Raw genomic sequence first — 22163 nt, 5'->3', positions numbered from 1 at the left:
GTCAAGCTTTGAAGCGGGAAAGAATAACGTTAACAGAAAAAAAAAGAGACCCAAAAAATAAAAATAAATCATAAGGAGAATTTGGTAGAGACCTTAAATGATGGTCGAGTTTTATTTAAACTTTTTAAATATAATTTTGATAATGAACTATAATAAAAAAAAAAAGTTTTTTTACCAACGTTCACAGAGAAATTTTCGACTCATCTTGAATCCTAACATTCAAACTTTTTTATTTTTGTATGGAAACTAGCTTTCACTTTTGAAGACCACATTTTTAAAAATATTCAAGTTTGACCATTTCGTTAATAAGCTATCTATGTACACATGAAGTTTATCATGAGAATGACACGTTACAGGTTCATTAGGGATAAAATGGCTCTGCTCCTTTGTAGATTCTTCGTTTCTGGTCTCATGTCACCGGTTGGGTTTCGCGCGAGGCAGAGGTCTCTCGGCCATTTGGTTTTAGTTGTTTTATTTCAGTATAGGCATCGAATTCGCCTCTTTATTGTTGCTTTTTATTGTTGTATTAGTATGGTTTTATTTTTATAAGAACAAATGTGGTCTCTCTATCTTTTATTTGTGTTTATGTGTTTAATTTGTAAGATTTCTTTTTTCTTTTTTTTTGCGATATTGTGAGTGACCTTTATTTTTTAGGTCTCTTGTGTTTAGTTGGTGAATTCGTGTCATGATTCGTGATTTGTTACAGTACTTTCTTTTACAAAAAATACACGTAAATTAAAAATAATTATGAATCATGATTCTGAATCCATGAACCAGACGTCTAATCGCGATTGATCATAATTTTCCATTAATTATAGAGGTACTGTTAAAAGAGTTATTTGTGTGCCCAATTGTTGGTACTCTTTTTCAGTTTTTTTTTGTTGGATCTTGGTGCATATTTGATCTCTTTATGTGTTTCATTAGAACTTACAAGTGGCACCTATTTGTGGTCGGGATTAAGCTTTCTTGTATTACGAGATCAATTCTGTTAGTATTAGTGTGTGTGTTTTCTTAAATTTGGAGTGCAATTTTACCTTTATAAATGGGAGTTTCTCTAGAAGAATTAAAAAAAATGAACTATCAATAATTCTTTATTTTTCAACCAACATGTCTGTATTAAAATTTATCTGTTATGTATATTTTTTTAATCTGATGTGATTTTGATTAATTCTACTGTCAGAAATTAGCACAATCAATAAAAAAGCTTATCGGAAAAAATTTCTAAAAAAAAGAGAGATAAAAAGGTTAAAATAAACACATTTTTGAAAGCAAAAATTTAAAAGAAAAAAAATGATATGAAATAAAAGAAACTCATGTCATATAGCCTAGACATGGTCCCATTTTTTTATTTTAAATTTTTTTTTACTATTTTACCTTTTTTGAAATCTGCAATGAAAGTGTAATTAACACGTTTGAGTAATTAGACCTCAATGACAAAATCGAGACAAATGGATATTCTCACTAGACATTAATGAAAGTAATCCTATAAAATAAAACAATATTAATTCAAACGCAACCAAAATATTTTTCAAAATAAAAAGATTAGAAAAACTTTAAGTAATACTATTAGTGTTCACTATAACTAATAAAAGGTTGACTCCAATTATAATCTCTATGTTGCTTGGTTCAATGCCCCTACAGTTATTGTTCAAAAGATTAATAACTTGGAAATATGAGGTGGAAAAATACTGTTTAATTCATTGATTTAAATTTTTAATTTAAGTTGAGATGTGATTTTATATGAGAATTTTAATTATAATAAAAAATTAAATATAACTGTTTTTAAAAAAAAATTTATTATAATAAAATTTAAATTCTAACTTAAATTAAATCTATAAAATAAACGGAATCAAAATTCCTTTAAAAAAACGTCCTCTGAAAAAACTCAATGAGACGTGGCAGGACTGATTTGGCTTAGTGGACCTTTTAGTTAATGCACAGGAGTGCTCAATTTTTTTTATTTTTATTTTTATTTTTACTTTTCCAGCTGGAAAATACCGTGTAAAACGTATTTCACATGCGTCTCTTCATAGTAATTTCCACCCTTCTTCTTTTCACTTTTTTTTCCCAACAATTGTTTCGTTTTGTTTGGACTATTATCTCTAAAAGAAGAAAAAATAGTAATAAAAAAACTCAGAAAGGTACAAAATTGACGTCTCATCTACTTTGATTAATCTTTATGATTATTAGGATAAAAAATTGACGTGATAAGTATATGCATAATAATAAATTGAACAACGAATATCTCCTCAGAAAGTCCTAAATTCCTAATCAAAACGGATATATAGAAAAAAAAAAAAAAAAAAAGAGAGAGAAGAAGAAGAAAGGTAGGAGAGAGGAAGTACAGACGAAAAGAAACAGTAAAAGAAAAAGACCATTCCTTTGTTCTTCTTCTTCTTCACTAGCTTCCTTCTTATTTATTTTTTCTTTTAAATGGGGAGAGAAAATTTCTGTGGTGTGGAAATGATGATGATCATGGAGGTTAATGGCATGGTTGGTGAGAGAGAATAAATGCTGTGAGAGAGAGACAGGTCCTACTTGGTGCCCAGACAGAGGAAGAGAGAGACAAACACAAAGGGGTTTTAGTTTTTTTAGTTTTTTTTTTTTTAGTTTCATATCATTGTAATACATGAAAGTGTCTGTAAAATAAAAGGAAAGTGTAGAGAGAGAAAGAGGAGAGAAAATGGACATGCACGTGGTTCAGTTTGTTCACTTGGGTCGTGGCAAACTGCTGTTCTTTGCTGTTTTTTTATTTTTTATTTTCATTTATAATTAAATTTTGTTCTACTTTGTAAGTTCTCAATAGCAATTAAAGCCCATACCTTCCTGCCCACCATTTCCCTTCTCTCTTGCTTTTTGCAAAGATCAGATTTTGGGGTCCTTTTGTTCAACCCCAGAAAAAAAAATTGTTCTTTTTTTTTTGGTTTAATTCAAATGGGCATTTGGGTTTCTAATTCTTCATGAACAAAAAATGTGCTCGAGTGAAGAAAAGATGTTGCTATGTGGCTATGACGATCTGAATGTTTCTCATTCTGGTTTGTTGTTTATGCCGGGAAATCCAAGTGCCAAAAAAAACGACAACATTTGGTGGAAGAACAACAGACTATAGCAGAGAAGCTTGGATCTAACTTCATTAATCTTGTCCAAATGCCATAATGCCAAACGGGTAGATTCTGTTTCTATTTTTTTTTTTACTTCTCATTTATACCCTTGTTCCGAGCATGAGAAAACCCCGCCATTTTAGTCCTTGTCATGCTCTTCTTTTGTGCTTGCTTTATTGCTTTCTTGGGCTATTGAATTGTGTTTTGCCTGCAACTGATGAGAGAGAGATTCTGCTTCAATTCAAAGGGAATGTTACAAATGATCCCTACAATAGCTTGGAATCATGGGCTCCAAGTAAAAATCCTTGTGTAGATTATAATGGTGTGTTTTGTAACTCTGATGGGTTTGTGGAGAGGATTGTTTTGTGGAACTTCAGTTTGAGTGGAACACTTTCTCCTGCTTTGTCAGGGCTAAAGTCTTTGAGGATTCTGACACTGTTTGGAAACCTGTTTAGTGGCAATATCCCACAAGAATATGGCGATATTAAAACCTTGTGGAAGATCAATGTGAGCTCAAATGCCTTATCAGGATCAATCCCGGAGTTTATTGGCGATTTGCCAAACATTAGACTTCTCGACTTGTCAAGGAACGGTTTCACTGGGGAGATACCATCATCTTTGTTCAGGCATTGTTACAAAACCAAGTTTGTTTCCTTGTCTCACAACGCATTTTCGGGTTTGGTCCCGGAATCTCTGTCTAATTGCTCCAACCTTGAAGGGTTTGACTTCTCTTTCAACAATCTGAGTGGTGGGGTTCCATCAAGGCTCTGTGATATCCCAAGGCTTGATTATGTTTCATTAAGAAGCAATGCAATATCAGGAGGTGTTGAGGAGCAACTCTCGGTCTGCCGGAGCTTGAAAGTGTTGGATCTTGGTAGCAATTTTTTCACTGGTTTAGCTCCTTTTGGGGTTCTTGGATCTGTAAATCTAACTTACTTCAATGTGTCATTCAATGGTTTTACTGGGAGGATTCCTGATATGACAGATTGTGGTGACAAAATCGAGTTTTTTGATGCTTCAAGAAATGGTTTTGATGGGGAGATCCCTGTGGGAATTGCAAATTGTAGAAGTCTTAAGGTTTTAAACTTGGGGTATAACAGGCTTATTGGAAGTATCCCAACTGAGCTTGTTAGACTAGAGAAGCTTGTGGTGATTCAGTTGGGGAATAACTCTATAAGCGGTGTAATTCCCCAGGGGTTTTCTAGCATTCAGCTTCAGGTTTTGGATTTCCACAATCTCAACCTTGTTGGAGAAATACCTGCTGATATAAGCGACAGCAAACTTCTTCGTGAGCTGTAAGTCCAACCTGATCCAGTACTTGATTTTGATTTCGTATCGATATTGCTCTTTTTAACTTGCAAAATTTCCTGATGCGTTGTTTCTGCAGGGATGTTTCTGGCAATGCCTTAGAGGGAGAAATTCCCAATACTCTTTACAACATGGCTAACCTTGAAATCCTCGACCTACATCGAAATCATCTCAATGGAAGCATTCCACCGACCCTCGGAAACTTGTCAAAACTGCAAATTCTTGATTTGTCACAAAATTCACTTTCAGGGCCAATCCCTCCTTCTCTTGGGAGCCTAAAAGATTTAACCAATCTTAACCTTTCCTCTAATAATCTCTCTGGCACCATTCCTTCTACCATCCAGCAATTTGGCATCTCCGCATTTTCTGACAATCCCTTGCTCTGCGGTAACCCTTTGGACAAGCCTTGCACAGGCAATGGTACAGCACCTTCAAGTCAGAAGAAAAAAAATCCCCTAACTGTGTCTGCCATTATTGCAATTGTTGCTGCTGCAGTGATCCTTACAGGGGTATGTCTAGTGTCTGTTATGAACATTGTTGCCCGAAGGAGGAAGAAAGACGAGGAGCAGATGGTTGTTGAGAGCACCCCACTCCCTTCAACCGATTCGAGCGTCATAATTGGGAAACTGGTTCTTTTCAGCAAAAGCTTACCCTCAAAGTATGAAGACTGGGAGTCTGGCACAAAGGCCTTGCTTGACAAGGAGTGTATGATAGGTGGTGGATCAATTGGGACAGTCTATATGACGACTTTTGAAGGTGGGGTCTCCATTGCGGTGAAGAAGCTCGAGACTTTGGGAAGGATAAGAAACCAAGATGAATTCGAGCAGGAAATCGGACGGCTAGGCAATCTCCGGCATCCCAATTTAGTAGCCTTTCAAGGTTACTACTGGTCTTCCAGTATGCAGTTGATTCTATCTGAGTTTGTCCCGAATGGGAACTTGTATGACAATCTTCACGGTCTTCACTATCCAGGCACCAGCACTGGTGGCGGCAATAGTGAATTGGATTGGTCAAGGAGGTTCAAGATTGCTCTGGGCACGGCGCGAGCCCTTGCCTACCTTCACCATGATTGTAGGCCACCAATTCTCCATCTCAACATCAAGTCCACCAACATTCTCTTAGATGAGAACTACAATGCCAAGTTGTCAGATTATGGCTTGGGAAAGTTGCTTCCCATCTTGGACAACTATGGCTTAACCAAATTCCACAATGCTGTGGGATACGTCGCTCCAGAGTTGGCACAAAGCTTGAGATTGAGCGAGAAGTGCGATGTTTATAGCTTCGGGGTGATTCTTTTGGAGCTGGTCACAGGTAGGAAGCCAGTTGAGAGTCCAAGGGCTAGTGAGGTTGTGGTGTTGTGTGAATATGTAAGGGCATTGTTGGAAAGTGGGTCTGCTTCAGATTGCTTTGATAGAAGCTTGAGGGGTATTGTGGAGAATGAGCTTATTCAGGTCATGAAGTTGGGGCTTATATGTACATCTGAGGTTCCTTCTAGAAGGCCAAGCATGGCAGAGGTTGTTCAGGTTCTTGAGTCCATTAGAAATGGATCAGAATCACAATGACCTTAGAGAAGTGTTGTATTTGTTACCTTAGAGAAAGCATTTTATGGAGCAGAAGGGATCAGAGTAATAATACTAGTATAGCTGGGATAGAATTTGGGCAATTGTGAAGAGGGAAAATGGCTCTTAGATAGGAAACAAATAGAAAAATTCTTTTGTATTTTAATTGAGATTTACCAAAAAAATCAATTGTTTCTTTTGTTATTAGTGATTCTTCCAATAAAGAAATGGTTTTTATTGTCTCACTTTTAGCCTAAGCGTGGAACGGAATCAAAGCCTTTTCCTCACGTGCGCATGTATATAGAGATTGTGTTAATATTGAAGTTCTCCATTAAATTTCAGGTTTGTTTTGTTGACACCTTCATCCTTAAAACTTTTAGTAAATTTGACTGCTTAGTCCTTAAAACTTTTTTCTTAATCTGACTAGTCCCTAAATTTTCTGCTATTTATTTTTACAGCTTTGGCCTCTGGCGATAAAATTATCTATGAACATTCAAAAATTCAATGGAGGTAATCATATTCACCTTAATAACTTGTAATTTTAACGTTAAAAATCCATGTGAAGTTGTAACATTTTGCACCTTAGCGTTTGTAACTGTCATAAACACTTTTGACTACTTTCGTTAAATTTTAAAAGTTGATTGTCAATTTTAGGGCTAAAGATCAAAACCGTCAAAGAATTAAATTTAAGGACTAATCAGCCAAGAATAAATTATAGTAACCAAACTGCTACTTTAGCAAAAGTTCGAAACTGATAGCACCAGAATTCTGAATTTTCATTAGGTTGTTTCTCATCTCTCTTTTTAGGAAAAGTTGCATGATCTCATTAGTTATTCCTCTGACTTAGCATTTCTCTGTGTTGAGGTAATCAGTCCATAATATTAATAACATCAGGACCAAGTAATTCATTCCATTGCAAGCTCTCCTTCAAAAGAATTTGTAGGCAACCCTACCCCTATACATATAAACAACAATATTTTCAACTGTGAGATTTACAGGCGACGGATATTCTCCGAATTCGTTCCATGACAACGGGAATGTCGCTTTCTGCCAAGTTAGTAAAACACAAACGGAACCATCCAGGTTCAATACAATGGAAACAAGATCCAGGAGTTACATTGACCTTAGCTACACTCAACAGCCTTTCCCATAGCTCAAGCTCACCTTTCTCACTGTAAGAAAAGATAAATCTACTCATATCTGCCCAACAATAGAAACCCCCATTGCTCTTTGTGCATTCTATGCCCAATTGCTCCAACCCTGCGACAAATTTGCGGTACATTCTTCTTAGCCTCTCCCCATTTGTCTCAATGAACGTCTCAACAAATTTCGCATCCGAAAGCATAGATATAAGCAACCGTTGGGATGGAGCTGATGTGGATGAAACCCTCGCCAACTTCTTAGCAGCAGCCACAACATTCTCATTGAAGGAGTACAATACACTGACCCTAAACCCCGGAATAGAGAGATCTTTTGATAGGCTGTAAACTATATGAATTCTGTCGCGGTCAAGATCCTCCGAATCAATGATTTCTGCCATGCTTATGAACTCTTCGCTTCCACGAGTGGAGCCAGCAAATATCTCGTTCGATATTATGTGTATGTTCTTCTCTCTGGCAAAGTCTAGCAGGCTGGAAAGTGTTTCTCGGCTGAGGAGATTGCCAACTGGGTTTGAAGGGTTCGATAATATAATTCCCCGGACTTTTAGACCACGTTTTTTTGCCTGGTTGAATGCAAGGTCCAGAGCAGTTATGCTTAAACTGAAATTGTCTGTACTACGGCATGGAACAGGTATTATCTCCACTCCGGTTCGCCATTTCACATCCCTGTCCAGACTGCAGAACATGTTCAAAACTTTAGTTTTCTCAAAGCATAACCGGTAACCTGCATAAACAACTTAGAAATGGAGACATTGGTGACTACTACCCCGGGTAACATGGTGTAGGGACGAGAAATGCGTTTCCACTATCTGCTAGGCAGAAGCTTAGCATTTCGATCGCAGGTGATGCACCAGCTGTTAATACAATTTGCGAGGGGTTGAAGGAGACTGAATTTCTCATAACTTGAGACATGAAACTTGCTACAGCCTGCAAAGCTGGAAAAAGTTACTACTGAAAACGAAAAGAACAATAATCTTCATTAGTACATGCGTAAATGCATACTTATGCCAACAATCAACTTCACCATGCCATAATGTTCAACCATGTCTCCGGACAGGTGGCAAATTGCGAATGCATGCACAAAATGGCACACCAGAAACTATAATCACTCTTTGGGCGCACTCCTTTATGGCACAAAATAGGAGAAAGAGGCAAATGATACGGTTGCCATCGAATTATAAGTCTTGTCACAAAAATGCACCCCGAACTTTAATTTTAACTTTTTTCTCTCTAAACATCAGTAGCTCTTGCAAAATTCCACCTTATTAAATTTTTACTTCTGTTATTGTTGTTCGCCATCGTTTATGAATCCTCAAAGGTCACTAGGTCAAGCAAATTAAAGAGAAAGTTAGGAATAGTAAAAAAAATGATAACTCCTACTGCGTAATTGCACTTTCACGTGACTATATAAAGAGGAGCTAACAGAGTAATTGTTTACTAAATTATTCAAAAGGCACTCATTATTTATGTAATAAGTGTTATGTATGTTAAAAATCTTAACATAAGGAGTTCTTTTTGTAATTTTTGCATTTTACATGAAATTTTCCATCAAGAATTTAACAAAGGAAAATTTGCAAAAACTACTGAAATTTGGGAGGAAAAAAGCTAAAATTAAAGTTCGGATGGCATTTTGTGACAAGGCCTATAATTAAGAGGGCAACCGCATAAGTTGTCTAAAAACAATCAATTATTATTATTTTTTTTCCAATCTCAATTCCCTTACGACTTGGTAAATACGCCATAATGAATTCACTTTCCGCAAATTCTGGTTTCCCAATCTACAATCAATGAATCAATCATATAACAGAACACTGGTTTCCCAATCTTTACGAACTAAAACTTACTACGAGGTACAATCTACTTAAGTGAAGAGATGCAAATATACGTCAAACTTGGTAAATCCATTAAAAGTTGAGCTTAGATTGAAGTGCTTGAGAAGAAACCCATTTCACAACAAACTCACACCCTTGACCACACTAGTTCTTTAACCCAACGTTGTCAATATAACACACGCAAACTACAACTACATGGCCATCTCTAATCTCAACATTTTCGAATTCGTGGACATTATAATGTACATGCCCATTTTCTTGCTAGCATAATGACAACAACAAACAAAGCCACATAAAACTAGTTTTACACTCCCGCAACTCCTTTAAGCCACATAACAGAGAGAATTGAGTTACTTAAGGGGCGTTTGGTAGATTAATCTAAAATCATAATTTTATATCTTAATTCAAAATCAGTGTTTGTTTACAGTGATTCAGAATCAGTGTTTAATTTAGATGATTTTAAATCATGATTCAGAGTCTGATGTGATGTTTTAAATCAGAATCACTTATGATTTTAAAATCACCCATCTTGATTTAAGATGATTCAAACTCCTGATTCTGAAGCATGATTTCAGAATCATAATTTGAACTTAAAATCATGAATCATGTAAAATTATAATTAGAATCACCATAATTTGAATCATCGTACCAAACAAAAATTAGAAAATTAGAAGACACTAAGATAAGATAATATAATGTGAAAAGTTACACCACATCACATAACATTAACATACCACTTTCAAATCCCTTAACCCATCAAAAGGCTGATAACTAGCAATCCCACTTATGCTCAGCTTCTGAACATTCCCTCCTCCTCCTCCTCCTCCACCCAACATAGCATCCCTCGCATTCTCCACAAGCCAATCTCTTACCAAGTCCAACGACAACTAAAAACAAAAACAAAAAAAGAAAACCCATCAAATCAACAATGGCAATCAAAAGAACCATACCAAAAAAAAAAAAAAAGAACCCACCTTGTTTTCGGCCAAGCCAAGCTGAACAACCCCATCCGGGTTACGCACTTCATCGTACGGGTCCTCCTCGACCTTCCTCAACCCAACAAAGTAAGGAGACTCACCACCCTTCAAGATTGACCCGACCCGACCCGAAACGCAAGGGGGCCCGCCGTATCCCCTCGGCGAGAGGAGCGTCCGGGACAGGGTTTGGGGAAGAACCGCCGGCGACGGAGAATCCAATAATTCCGGCGGAGAAGAAGGAGGAGGAGGGTCGGGACGGCGTCGTTTGAGGAAGAGCTGGAGGAAGTAGTAGAGAGCGCAGGGGATGAGGGAGCCAAGGACGAGACCTCCTCTGCCTTGAACGACGCCCTGGAGAGGGACGATAACTCTCATGGAACCGTTCCTTGGGTTGTTGCTCGCTGATTCCGATTCTTGTTCGGGCCCACTTCTTACGGTCATTTTACGACGATAAGAAGATGAAGATGTAGATGAGGAATCATGAATGAATGTTGTTTGAATATGGTTTGGTTGGTTTTCTTGGGGTTCTTGGGTCGTCCTCGGAGAGAACTATGAATGAGCCGCAGAGTCTAGAGAGAGAGAGAGAGAGAGAGAGAGAGAGAAATGTTTGTGTGGGTGAACGGTGATGAAGTACGAGACTGAAAGTGACGATTTTGATTCGGGGTGTTTTATGCGCCGTTCCTTTGTTTGAGGCGAAATCTTGGACTACTAATACATACATAACTAGCTTTTCTTTTTTATTATGATATATAATAGTCTTTTGTTGGTGGCCAAGTTTGGGAAAATTTTGCGTTGATATCTATAATATATAATATTTTTTTAACATGAATAATATGTTTCAAAATATGAGAAGACATTACAAACAACAATCTATACACATAACTCTTATTACAGGAAACACAACAAAATAGATAGTCGGTCTCATCAGTAACCCTTATTATAAGTAACACAGATAACCGGTCTCATCAATAAATTTGAATAAAGCTAAAAAAAAATATTGTGTGCCAAACTCCACAAACAGAAATTATCCAAAAAGATACACAAAAATCAAATACACACATGACTCTTTTAACATATTCTTTACATTTGATGGAAACAATTAGATCAATTGATGTCAAGAAACTCATAGCAGGAAGGCTAGACAAAAATCGCAAAGAAACATACCTTGCAAACAAAAAAATAATAATCTAAATTAATCAAGATAAGAACCACTATTATTATTACCAATGAAAAATGAAAAAATCTACAAACTAGAACATCAAAACACCAAAGAGAGTGAGACCCATCAACACCATCGAAATAAAACGATAAAAAAGAAGAGTGATTGGTAAACACACTCCGGCGATAACCAGCGAGTGCACTATAAGATGACTCAACTTCTCTCACAGACCACAACCTCCTCAAGGTAGGTCGAGACGAATACCAACACGTCCAAATCGCCTCAAGTCCAATGACTATCTCATCTAGGGATGGAAACGGGGTGGATTTGGGGCAGAATGGTCTTCTCACCAGCCCCGGCGAACAAAAACACTCACTATACCCGCCTTATGAACCCGCATAAGTTGACGGGTTACGGGACAGATTTCTCGTCACGAGTTCGGAGTATTTGCGGTGCCCCATTTACTCGATTATTTATTTTCATTATAAAATAAATAAATAAACATATAAAACATTAAGTAAAAAAAAAGATAGTTTTAAATTTGCATACATAATATGTAATAGATTATATTTAAGATTATACACTATAGCATATTATACATAATGTATCTAATTTAAAAATAGAATATAATTAAACGGGACGAGTAAACGGAGAATAGAGTCGGGGACCTCTAAACCCGTCTCTACTTCACGACCTGTGACAGGATTAAAATTTTAACCCGTTTATAATTCGGATATGTTTAAAACTAATTTTTCCTGCCCCATTTAATGCGGGTCGCCGCGGATAAATGAATTTACAGTTAAAATTGCAATCTCTAATCTCATCTCTTATTTAGATTTGATATGACAACCATCCTCCTATGCAGATGGCACAAATCCTACCGTAAACTTAACATCTAATAAGGAGCTTGTAGATAAATTTTAGCAACCAAATGCCCGACAATACACGGAGCCTCTAGCTATGAAAATTTATCTCTCTGTGCTTTTGCTAGGACCGGCTACGATTATGCAAAGTTTGTTTCTTTTTTTTTTGTTTTGTTATTATGCATATATAATATAGTTTTCAACTTTAGACAAGAAATATAAAACAATAGACTTTAATTTTAAAGAAAGAAAAGTGTAAAATATTAGTCTAAACTTACAACGAATTGTATTAATATTTTGAGTTATGTCATATATCATCATTTATGATCATCACTAAACCTTTTTAATTAATCACAAATTCACATGTCATATTTTAAAATATTTTTGTTTGGAATAGCTTGTGTTGTGTTTGTGCTTTTAAGTAATAGAAGAAATAGATTGAGATTTTTAATTTAGTGTTTGGATAGTGGCTAAAAAAATACTTTTATATCTAAAAAGAGCTTTTAAACTTGTTTGGGTAAAAATTCAAAAGCATTTATTGTTATAAAAGGTAATGTAATAAAAGAACATGAATGAGATATTTAATTTGTTGTTCACAAATAAAAAAATAAAAATGTAAATAAAAGAACATATGTTGGATGACGTAGTTTGTCCACCTAAATAATTGGCTTTTTGTTTGCTAATTTCAGCCACAAGCTAATTTTAACTGTTGTAATAACCTTTTATTTCACCAATTCGAGTTTTACTATAGTAAAAAGCTCTCATAAACAATCACATTTAATTTTTTTTACTACAGTAAAAAGCTCTCACATAAAGTCACATCTCAATTCGAATTAAAAATTTAAATCAACAAACTAAACAGACTCGTAATATCCTTCCTTGGTGTAAAAACACAAGGAATTGCAAACAGGATGGAATCTCTTCTAAATATAATTGGTTTTCAAATCCATTGCCTTGGCACTATCAATCAAACTTTTGGTATTTTTGTCCCTTCTCATGTCTACCACATCCTCAAGCTAAGCAAGCAAAGTCCAACAAGGCAAGCCACCAATAATCCCATATATATATATCCCCCAAAAACACACTTCTGATTTTTGAACCCATATGCTGCTTCTCCTCTCATTTCCTCGTAGTATTTTGAAGCGCTAATTCTCCCATCTTTCACTTTTCTTTGGCTTTTAGCTTGGACCACCCTTCATTCCAATCTAAATGGGGAAACGAGCAGAAAGATATTTATTACTCAAACTTTGCGTATTAAATTGGCTTATGTTTAGTCAACACAAGCACATTTGTATGGGAGATCCAAACAGGGACAGCATGGTATTCCAATTTTCAAGCATTGAAGCAAGTTAAGAGGAGTAATTTAGCAATCATGTTGTAATCTTCACAAAAACGAAACCCTAGGGTCAAAGACTCAGAGAATTTTCACGCTAAACATTATCAAAGTTGAAAATTCCTTTGTCAGAAAGATCCTTATAATCATCCCCAAGGTAGCATCTTTTCCTTTCTAATAATAGAAAGATCGTCATCAATGTCTAAAAAGGTACCATTATAATCATAGAATAAACACTTTCTACTTTGCATATATTGTTGCTAACGCCACTAGATAATTCTCTTACGGAAAGATAGGTCAATTATAGAGTCGGAAAATTTATTCTTGCAATAAGCAATTGACCTTAGTATTATTTTCTTCTTAAAAAAACCTCCCCAAAAACGTGTCGCTCTTCCTTTCCCGCTCTCCCTTTTGTATCTCTAAAATTATTTTATATTCTTTATGTGTCGCTCGCTTTTCTCTTTTAGGGCCGGAGTCTAGAGTCATATCTTGGCTAGTTGTTGGACCTCCGGTCTTAAATATGGAGCTCAAGGTCTCATGGCAATTATTATAGTGGTGGTGGCAACTTTGTAGAAGGAGAGGAGGGATATAAGGTGCCGATTTTTTGACCAATCATGTTGTGCATGTTAGATCTCCGACGTATCTACAATCTCAGGATCTCACTCTTCGCATCACGGTGGTCATAGAGGGGGGAGTTGTGCGTGGATGAGTGCTTACGTCGGTGGTGGAGTCGTGTGGGTCATTGCCGATCTATCCTTTATGATATTGGTGGCCAACTTATCGCCGAAGATTTTGTCTGTGTGGTTGAGAGACTTTGTCTCGTTTTTAGTTTATATTTTGATGTAATAAAAGCAGTGTTGATTATGCCGTTCTAGTTTTTATGTTTTCGTCGTGTAATAATGAAGGTAGTCGTCTCACCTTTCTATGGTGGTGGTAGGTTTATCCCGTTATGCGATGTTGTGAGTGTAATGCTCTGGGTCATTTGGTCTCAGTCAACTGGTTTTATCCATCGATTGTAGTGATTTTGTGAAACGAGCTTTTATCACGCTTGATTGTTATTGTTAATGTCTAAGCGGGTCTTTTATTTCTCATTGGGACTCAATACTCGTGTTCGCCTTTGTGCCTCAATACTCGTGTTCGCCTTTGTGCCTCATTTATTTTAAACAGTGAATCTAATTTTTGTCTCTGGTCGAATACATTTATATTTAGTAGTTATTTATAACTTTTTAGAGTTTGTATTACCTTTAATTATTAAATGAAATTTTCCTATTAAAAAAAACCTCCCCATAAATAAAATTTTTTGCCAATAATTCCAATAAAATTATATTATAATCCTCACTTCTCCATCTCACAGTCTTTTCAATTTATCAATTAATGGTTGTGATGATTATGAACGTCAAACAAAAATGGTGTCAAATATGACAAAAAGGAGGAACGGATGGCATTGCACGGATAAAGCATGTTGGTGAGATGTGGATGTTTGCGGCTTGGGTGCAAAGTAGCTTTTGCTAATAATAATATCATGTAGACAAGTTGTGGGGCTCAAGCTTAGAGACTCGTGTGTGTGTAGGATTGGCTCTATGTTACCATGTGCATCAACGGGCCAGGTCGAGCCGAAAGAAAATAATTATCTAGATATCGTCTTTATTGGAAATGAGAAATAAAATGACTGTTTAGTTCGTTGATTCGAGTTTTTAATTTGAGTTGATATGTGGCGTTATATGAGAACTTTTTACTGTAGTAAAAAAGTTAGATGTGACTGTTTCTGAGAGCTTTTTACTGTAGCAAAATTTGAATTTTAAACTCGAATCGGCGAAATGAACGGGACCATGTCTCCAAATCGCAAAGAATTAACTATACCCCTCTTTAGTTTAGGGCCCGTTCACTTCGCTGATTCGAGTTTGTAATTCGAGTTGAGATGTGATTTTAGGTGAGAGCTTTTTACTATAGCAAAAAAATTAGATGTGACTGTTTCTGAGAGCTTTTTACTGTAGCAAAACTCGAATCGGCGAAATAAACGGGGCCTCAGTTTGTTTTTAACGTGAGAAAAGAGGATCATGAATCTAAAGGAACATTTCTCTCTAGTTCTTCCGTGATGTTTTTTGGTCACCAAAGTTCCTTTTATAATATATGTACATATTTTTTGTCAATTAGAAAGGAGTGTTAGTTTACGTTTGGTTCATGAATTAGAATCATGTTATTAGAATTATTTTTAATTTACGTGTATTTTTTATGAGAGAAAATACTATAACAAACCATAAACCATAATTCAAATTATGATTTGAATTCTTCAACTAAACATCTCCTTAGATAATACTTAACCGTCCACATGCAGATTGCGATTGCTTCAGAGGTGAAAACAAACAATATATATACCTGATCATGGTGAGATGATTCAAACTTTCTGGCCAACAAAGTTCCCTCTTTTTTGGTCTTAAAAATGAGTTATAGAAAGATCGTGACGCTTTTCTATCCAATGTAATAACATTAGATACAAGATAGAATAATGTTGACGGTGTTTTTCCAACAACGTGTGATTTACTCTCCAGAGACACTCCCAGTAACACTCACGGTTTAATGAAGGATTAAAACTGAAAAATAACGCAAAGGAGACAAAGATTTATAGTGGTTCGGCAAGAACTCTTTGCCTAATCCACTTGTGGATGCACTACTATCTTATGAGATTACAAACTCTCTTAGAGTAATGAAATAGTGTGTAACCTTTTTCTCAGTTTTCTTGGCTCTATTTATAGGCCTTTACATGTGATTATCCCTTCGCCATTCCCAAAGAGGAAGCCATCTTTTGTCCCTCGATTTACGGGCGGGTAGGTGACTTTTCATGATGACAACCTCAGAAAATGCGGCTGATCCCTCTCATCTGCCGCCTGATTTCCTGACTCATGCAGTAACAGTTGGATCAATACGTCCTTCCCCGAGTTGATAAGACCGTTAATGGATTTGACTGGACGTGCTGTCTCGACGCAGTGGCCTCCAGAAGTCGAGTCATGGTGGTCGACGCATCTTGCCACGTATGGTCTCTCGACGTAAAGGCCACTTCAACTACAGTCTGCTCCCTCGACGCCAGCGATCGATTCTCGGTGGGGAGTGCTCAGCGCCTGTCGTTCGATAGAGTGGTCGATTCCTCGACTATGGTGTAACAAATAACACTGGATAGGATCAAGTTAAAGTACTGAATTGAAGTGAATAAAAGAAGACATGATAGGATTTTGGTTAATCCTATCTTATGTTTGGTATCCTAATGTAGGATAGGATAGGATTTAGCATTTTTAATTAAACTATCAACAAAAATGAATTTTAATTCAATGTCAAGTGATTTTATTTTGGATTTTGTTAAACGAATAAAAATTAATACTAAACTGACAAATATGTATAATTATATCAATATACGGAAAATCAGGGCCCATTCGGTACGCTAATTTGAGTTTTTAATTCGAGTTGAAATGTGATATTATGTGAGAGCTTTTTACTGTAGTAAAAAAGTTAGATGTGACTGTTTCTGAGAGCTTTTTACTGTAGCAAAACTCAAATTCTAAACTCGAATCAGCGAAAAGAACAGGGCCTCAATTTCTAATTGTTAATTGAGGAAATTTGACAAGCAGTATATAGGCAACAATTGAAGACAATTTATTCACCGACAAAAGATGATTTTGAAACCCATCTTATCATCAAACAAAGGATGATTTTGAAACCCATCTATCGATCAACCAAATTCAAAAGTAAGAAAAACTCTTATCAATTAACCATGGCGACAGGCCTAATTAGTACCGAATCCAACAAACTAAAGCAATCTGCACCTCCAAACGACGAGATCCAAAACATGCTCAACCAGTTCGACGTGAATGGTGACGGCTCAAAGCTTAAGGCACGACGGTTTTGTCGAGGATCTTCAACGTGCGATGGAAGTTTTGCTTATACTCTACAATCCCCTACTTTTGCTCAAGAAAGTGAAATCACCTTGTGAGCGGATCGGGTAAAGCACCGGACCAATCATTAATAGACGTTTGGTTTTATAGATTCAGAATCATGATTCAGAATTATTCTCGTTTTACGCGTATTTTTTTTGTAAGAAAAAAACACCGTAGAGAATCATAAATTATGATTCATAATCATGAATGAATACAAGGAACAAACGTATGAGCGCCAAATATAGGATTAAAATCACTAATCCCAATCCGGTCCTTTATCCACCCTGTCGTGCACCAAACAGGCCGTAGAAATATAAAATAACTAAGGAAGTAAATTGAGGGCCCATTTAGTTCGCTGATTTGAATTTTTAATTCGAGTTGAGATGTGACTTTATGTGAATACTTTTTATTGTAACAAAAAAGTTAGATGTGACTGTTTCTTAGAGCTTTTTACTATAGTAAAACTTAAATCCTAAACTCAAATCAGTAAAATGAACATGGCCTGATATATACTCGTCTAGTGAAATTGACCATATATTAAAGATCTTATTAAAGAGAGGGAAATAAGTTATCCCTAATAGCATATAAATCAAACACGAAATGAACTACTAATATATTCATCCACTGTGGTGATATCACTTAAGATTTTGTTAAAAAAGTATGAGAGCACGTAATTTAAATTATTTTATTACAATATTTTTTCTCACATAAAAAAATTTAAATTGTGATTTGAGTTGTGAAAGGTAATTTTTCAAAGTACTGACAATATCAAAAATAAGATTGTTTTCATAAATGCCCCAGAACTATGTATCATGTTTTAAAATGTTATTAATTTTTCAAAACAGTTCAAAATACCCCTAATATATAAAAAAAAAAAGATCAAATTGCCCTTTCATCCACTTCCATCTATAATATTAACGACTTGCTGACGTGGCACGTCATTAACTATTAACTGAAGGTATTAAATTCTAATTAAACTTATAAAAGTGATTTAAGTATTAAAAAATAATAAAAAAGAAATACCCACGTCATTGTCATTAACTATTAACTGAAGGCATTAAATTCTAATTAAACTTATAAAAGTGATTTAAGTATTAAAAAATAATAAAAAAGAAATATAAACTCCTGAGAAAGAAACAAAAGTGATTAATTTAATAATAGTAATAATAATAGAATCAGAATCTAAAGACTAAATAAAACTTTGAAAATATTTTGCAAAAAAAAGAAAAAAAATGGTTTAACTCAAAAGAGATTCATAACCGAGCAATGGCCTTCTTCTCCCTCACCATCTAAATCTGAATCTCCCTCAACATCTGCATCTAAATCTCTTAACTAAGCTTTTCCTTCTCAAAATTCTAACATTCCTGAACACGAAGGTTGCCTCCAATGTCCACCACAATAAGAGTATCAGCCTTCTAAAACCCTAACCTACAATCCCTAATTCTCCAAAACTTTTCAAGGCCGACCAAAATGTGTTAGAGAATTTGAGTGTAGAGGGTGAAAAGAATGCAAAAAACAATAGAGGGTTTAAGGCTTATAGGAATACTTTCCTTTAAGGTTTTATTTGCTCTCACTTCTCAAAGTTTGCTAATGAGTTTTAATGTCAAATTATTAGGGGTGTCAATTCGTGTCGCGTGTCGTGTTTGTACCGTGTCAGATTTTTTTTCATGTGACCCGTACACGACCCGTGACACGAAAATAATTGAGAACCGCGACACGAACATGACACGGTCAGGTTGCGGGTTGACACGACACGAATCGAAAGTGACACTCAACACGAATTGACCTGCGAATCCGAGACACGACACGAACTTGTTGAACCGAAATTGACACGAAATTGTAGATTTCAGTCCATTTTGTAAACATCTTAACAAAGTACCAAAGTACAAGCATAGATAATAAAGTTCCAACACCAAAGTCCAAACCTAGATCTAGATAATAAAGTTCCAGCAACAGCATTACACAACCACATTGATGCAAAAGAAAACCACATTGATGCAAAAGAAAACATCACATGAAATGAAACCTGCATAACAAAGTCCTAAAACCACATAGTTCAGATGAAGCAAAAAAAAAAAAAAAACATTACACAACCAGAATAAAAATCAAATTCAAGCGCATCCGGAGTAAGAAGCTTGGTTGACAGTTTTTTCTTCATATATGTTAAGATCAACCACATTGTTGATGAGCTCCTCCATATCTTCATTAAGTACTTTGAATCCATCTAGGAAAAATAGTTACCGATTAGTATTTGTGAGACTGAGAGTAATAATATTTAAGAGAACAATGAAGAACTTGAAGAATATACCTTCATTTCCATACAACCAATCTCTTGTACATACAATTGCTTCAACAGTCTCATGTTCAAGAGAGCTACAGAACTGATCAATCACAAGACCGCCAACACTAAATGCAGCCTCTGAAGCAACTGTTGATACAGGAATGCATAATAAATCACGGGCCATGGCAGCAAGAATTGGGTAGCGGCACTGATTTGTCTTCCAATAAGAGAGAATATCCAACTAATAACTCTGTTTTATTCTAGGCTCGTCCAAATACAATTCCAACTATGATTTTTGGTTTGAAGCATAAAACAAATCACTGGAAACATCATCAAATTCCTGAAAAAAAAAATATATAAAACATTAGTAAAAAGAAGTAGAGCATGATCGATAGTGTGTTTTTTCAAGTTCTACCGTAAAAAGAAGTCTTTTTTTTTTACATATTTAACTATTGAAAACAAAACCTTTTGGATAATTCATATCTTGAGTGTAAATATACATCATATGAGTAAATGTACAATTAAGTCCCCTACAAGATCCAGTCCCAATCTAACATGGGGTGTTCTCTCACGGTTAGAGAAGCCAAACGTTTCAGACCTTGTTGTTTGCATTGGCATTAGAGTTCAATGTTCATTCATGGGTTTACATCAAACTCCAACCAAGTACCACTAGCCATTAGGGCTACTTCTTCAAATTTTAGTAACTAAGATAAATATTACTACGTACAAGAATGTAAATATGTAAAAAAAATAAATATTACCTTCATCAAATCTGACTCATCTACTTCCATTCCATATGGTGCTTTACCCTTGTCTTTTTTCTTACAAGTGGGTGATGAGATAGAATGATCAAGCTTCAAAGCATACTCGTCAAAAAGGGATTCCAACTTCTCATGCAATGATATCAACTCCTTAGAGTTAAGCCCAAAAGCTTTGTTGTAGCAAAAGTCAATAAACTGCGTCTTATACTGTGGATCGAATACAAGTGCAATGCCTAAAATGGGGCTGAATTGTGACCAACATTTTTGAAATTTGGGCCACATATGCATAGCCATGGACTTCAAGTACTCATCTTCACCTTGGGCAACATTTTTCAGGGTTATATAACATTCCATAATTGTTGGGAAATACAAGCTTGCTGTGGGATATCTTGTGCCAGAAAATAAAAGTGTGGCATCATAGAAGAATTTTAAGAACTTAGATATTTTCTCAACTATTTCCCACTCATCAGAGTTAGGACAATTCTTATAGTTAGAATCACTCAATTCTAAATGTTGAAAAGTGCGTCTATAAAAGAGAGCACTTTCAAGCATAAGATAAGTTGAATTCCATCTAGTAACCACATCCTGGGACAATCTGATGAGTTGAATTTGTGTTTACATTTTCATTTTTCCAACTCATTATTTTGTGAGTTTTTAGGTGTTTTTAGGAATTATTTATGTGTTTTCAACTTATTTTGTAGGCTTGTTTCAGTTGGAGTCCATTAGTGATTTTTGGGAATTTTTAGAGCAAAATTGAAGCATGGGCGCTAAGGCTTTGTAAAAGGGCACCTAGGCTTCAAAGATAGAGGAAAAACAAGTTTTCCAATACAACAAACCCGAGAACAAAGCGCCTAGGCGCTATAAAGTGGAGCCATGGCGCCAAAAACAAGTTTTCCAGTACAACAAACCCGAGAACAAAGCGCCTAGGTGCCATAAAGTGGAGCCATGGCGCCAAAAACAAGTTCTCTAGTACTACAAACCCGAGAGCAAAGCGCCTAGGAGCCATAAAGTGGAGCCATGATGCTACGGAGAAGAAAATCACAAATTTGCCGAGCAGCGCCATAGTGCCACTTCGAATTTCTGAAGGCTTGTGTTATGATGCCGCAGCGCCATTGAAGCAGAGCCATGGCGCTAGTTCAGGATTTTCATGTTTTAATCTCTAAATAATTACCAAAAGTGCCATTATGACTCCGAACCTATAAATAAGAATTTTTAGACTCAATTAGGGATGCTGAGACTTAGAAAAGAGAAAGGGGAACTTTTCTATTGCAGAGGAGAAGACGAATCAACCGGGAATGGAATTCTGTTTTAATTCATCAAAATAGTTTCTCCTTCTTCTCTTCTCATGTTTAAGAATTTTGTTAAGATGTTTTCTCTTTTCATTATGTTCTAAGTTTCCTATTCTAGGGCTACGATGTAGCCGGATCATGATGTTTTGAATTATGTTATCATATCAATCGAAGAATTATTCTTCCTAGTTGAGTTTCATCACTGTTCTTAATGCTTCTAATTAATTGACCACTAATTGGATGATTAGTTAATTCATAATGAAACCGGAAGGAGATTTATGTTTTTCGATCATTGTGTTGAATTCCATTGATTGCATGTAAGATAGGGATATACTTGCATGGTTGGTGTGGTTGCTACATGGAAATCCAAAAAACTTAATGACTCTTTAATTGTTTGAAATTCACATAGGAATATAGTGGGTTATCAATTAAGGAGATTTTTGATGTAACTCGGAAGGGAGCATCGATTAATTTAGGGATTTTTGACTATCAATTAAGGGGAATAATTTAAGATTGATTAGATAGATAATTCAAGGCGGAATGGTTTGGTGAAATCAGAAACCCTATAGCTTGTTAATATTGAATTTTGATAATTACTTAAATTGTCAATTAGATTA

The 22163-nt window shown here is 35.7% G+C and overlaps 2 protein-coding genes across 2 annotated transcripts; one reads left to right on the top strand and one right to left on the bottom strand.

The window, feature by feature from the left end:
• Nucleotides 1–2339: 2339 nt before the first annotated feature.
• Nucleotides 2340–6210, top strand: LOC21405948 (probable LRR receptor-like serine/threonine-protein kinase At1g12460). The gene is made up of 2 exons (XM_010109787.2): nt 2340–4396; nt 4489–6210. Exons 1-2 carry the CDS (start codon nt 3222–3224, stop codon nt 5969–5971), a joined length of 2658 nt encoding a protein of 885 aa, XP_010108089.1. The 5' UTR covers nt 2340–3221; the 3' UTR covers nt 5972–6210.
• Nucleotides 6211–6832: 622 nt separating this feature from the next.
• LOC21405947 (probable aminotransferase ACS10) lies at nt 6833–10663 on the bottom strand. Its single transcript, XM_024173303.1, has 4 exons — nt 9935–10663; nt 9695–9847; nt 7895–8055; nt 6833–7803 (listed from the first exon to the last, which is right to left on the bottom strand). Exons 1-4 carry the CDS (start codon nt 10373–10375, stop codon nt 6948–6950), a joined length of 1611 nt encoding a protein of 536 aa, XP_024029071.1. The 5' UTR covers nt 10376–10663; the 3' UTR covers nt 6833–6947.
• Between the last annotated feature and the right edge of the window lie 11500 nt (nt 10664–22163).

Source organism: Morus notabilis, unplaced genomic scaffold (assembly GCF_000414095.1).
Source record: "Morus notabilis unplaced genomic scaffold, ASM41409v2 Scaffold87, whole genome shotgun sequence".
Lineage (NCBI taxonomy): Eukaryota > Viridiplantae > Streptophyta > Magnoliopsida > Rosales > Moraceae > Morus > Morus notabilis.
This window is presented reverse-complemented; position numbering and strand designations above follow the sequence as displayed.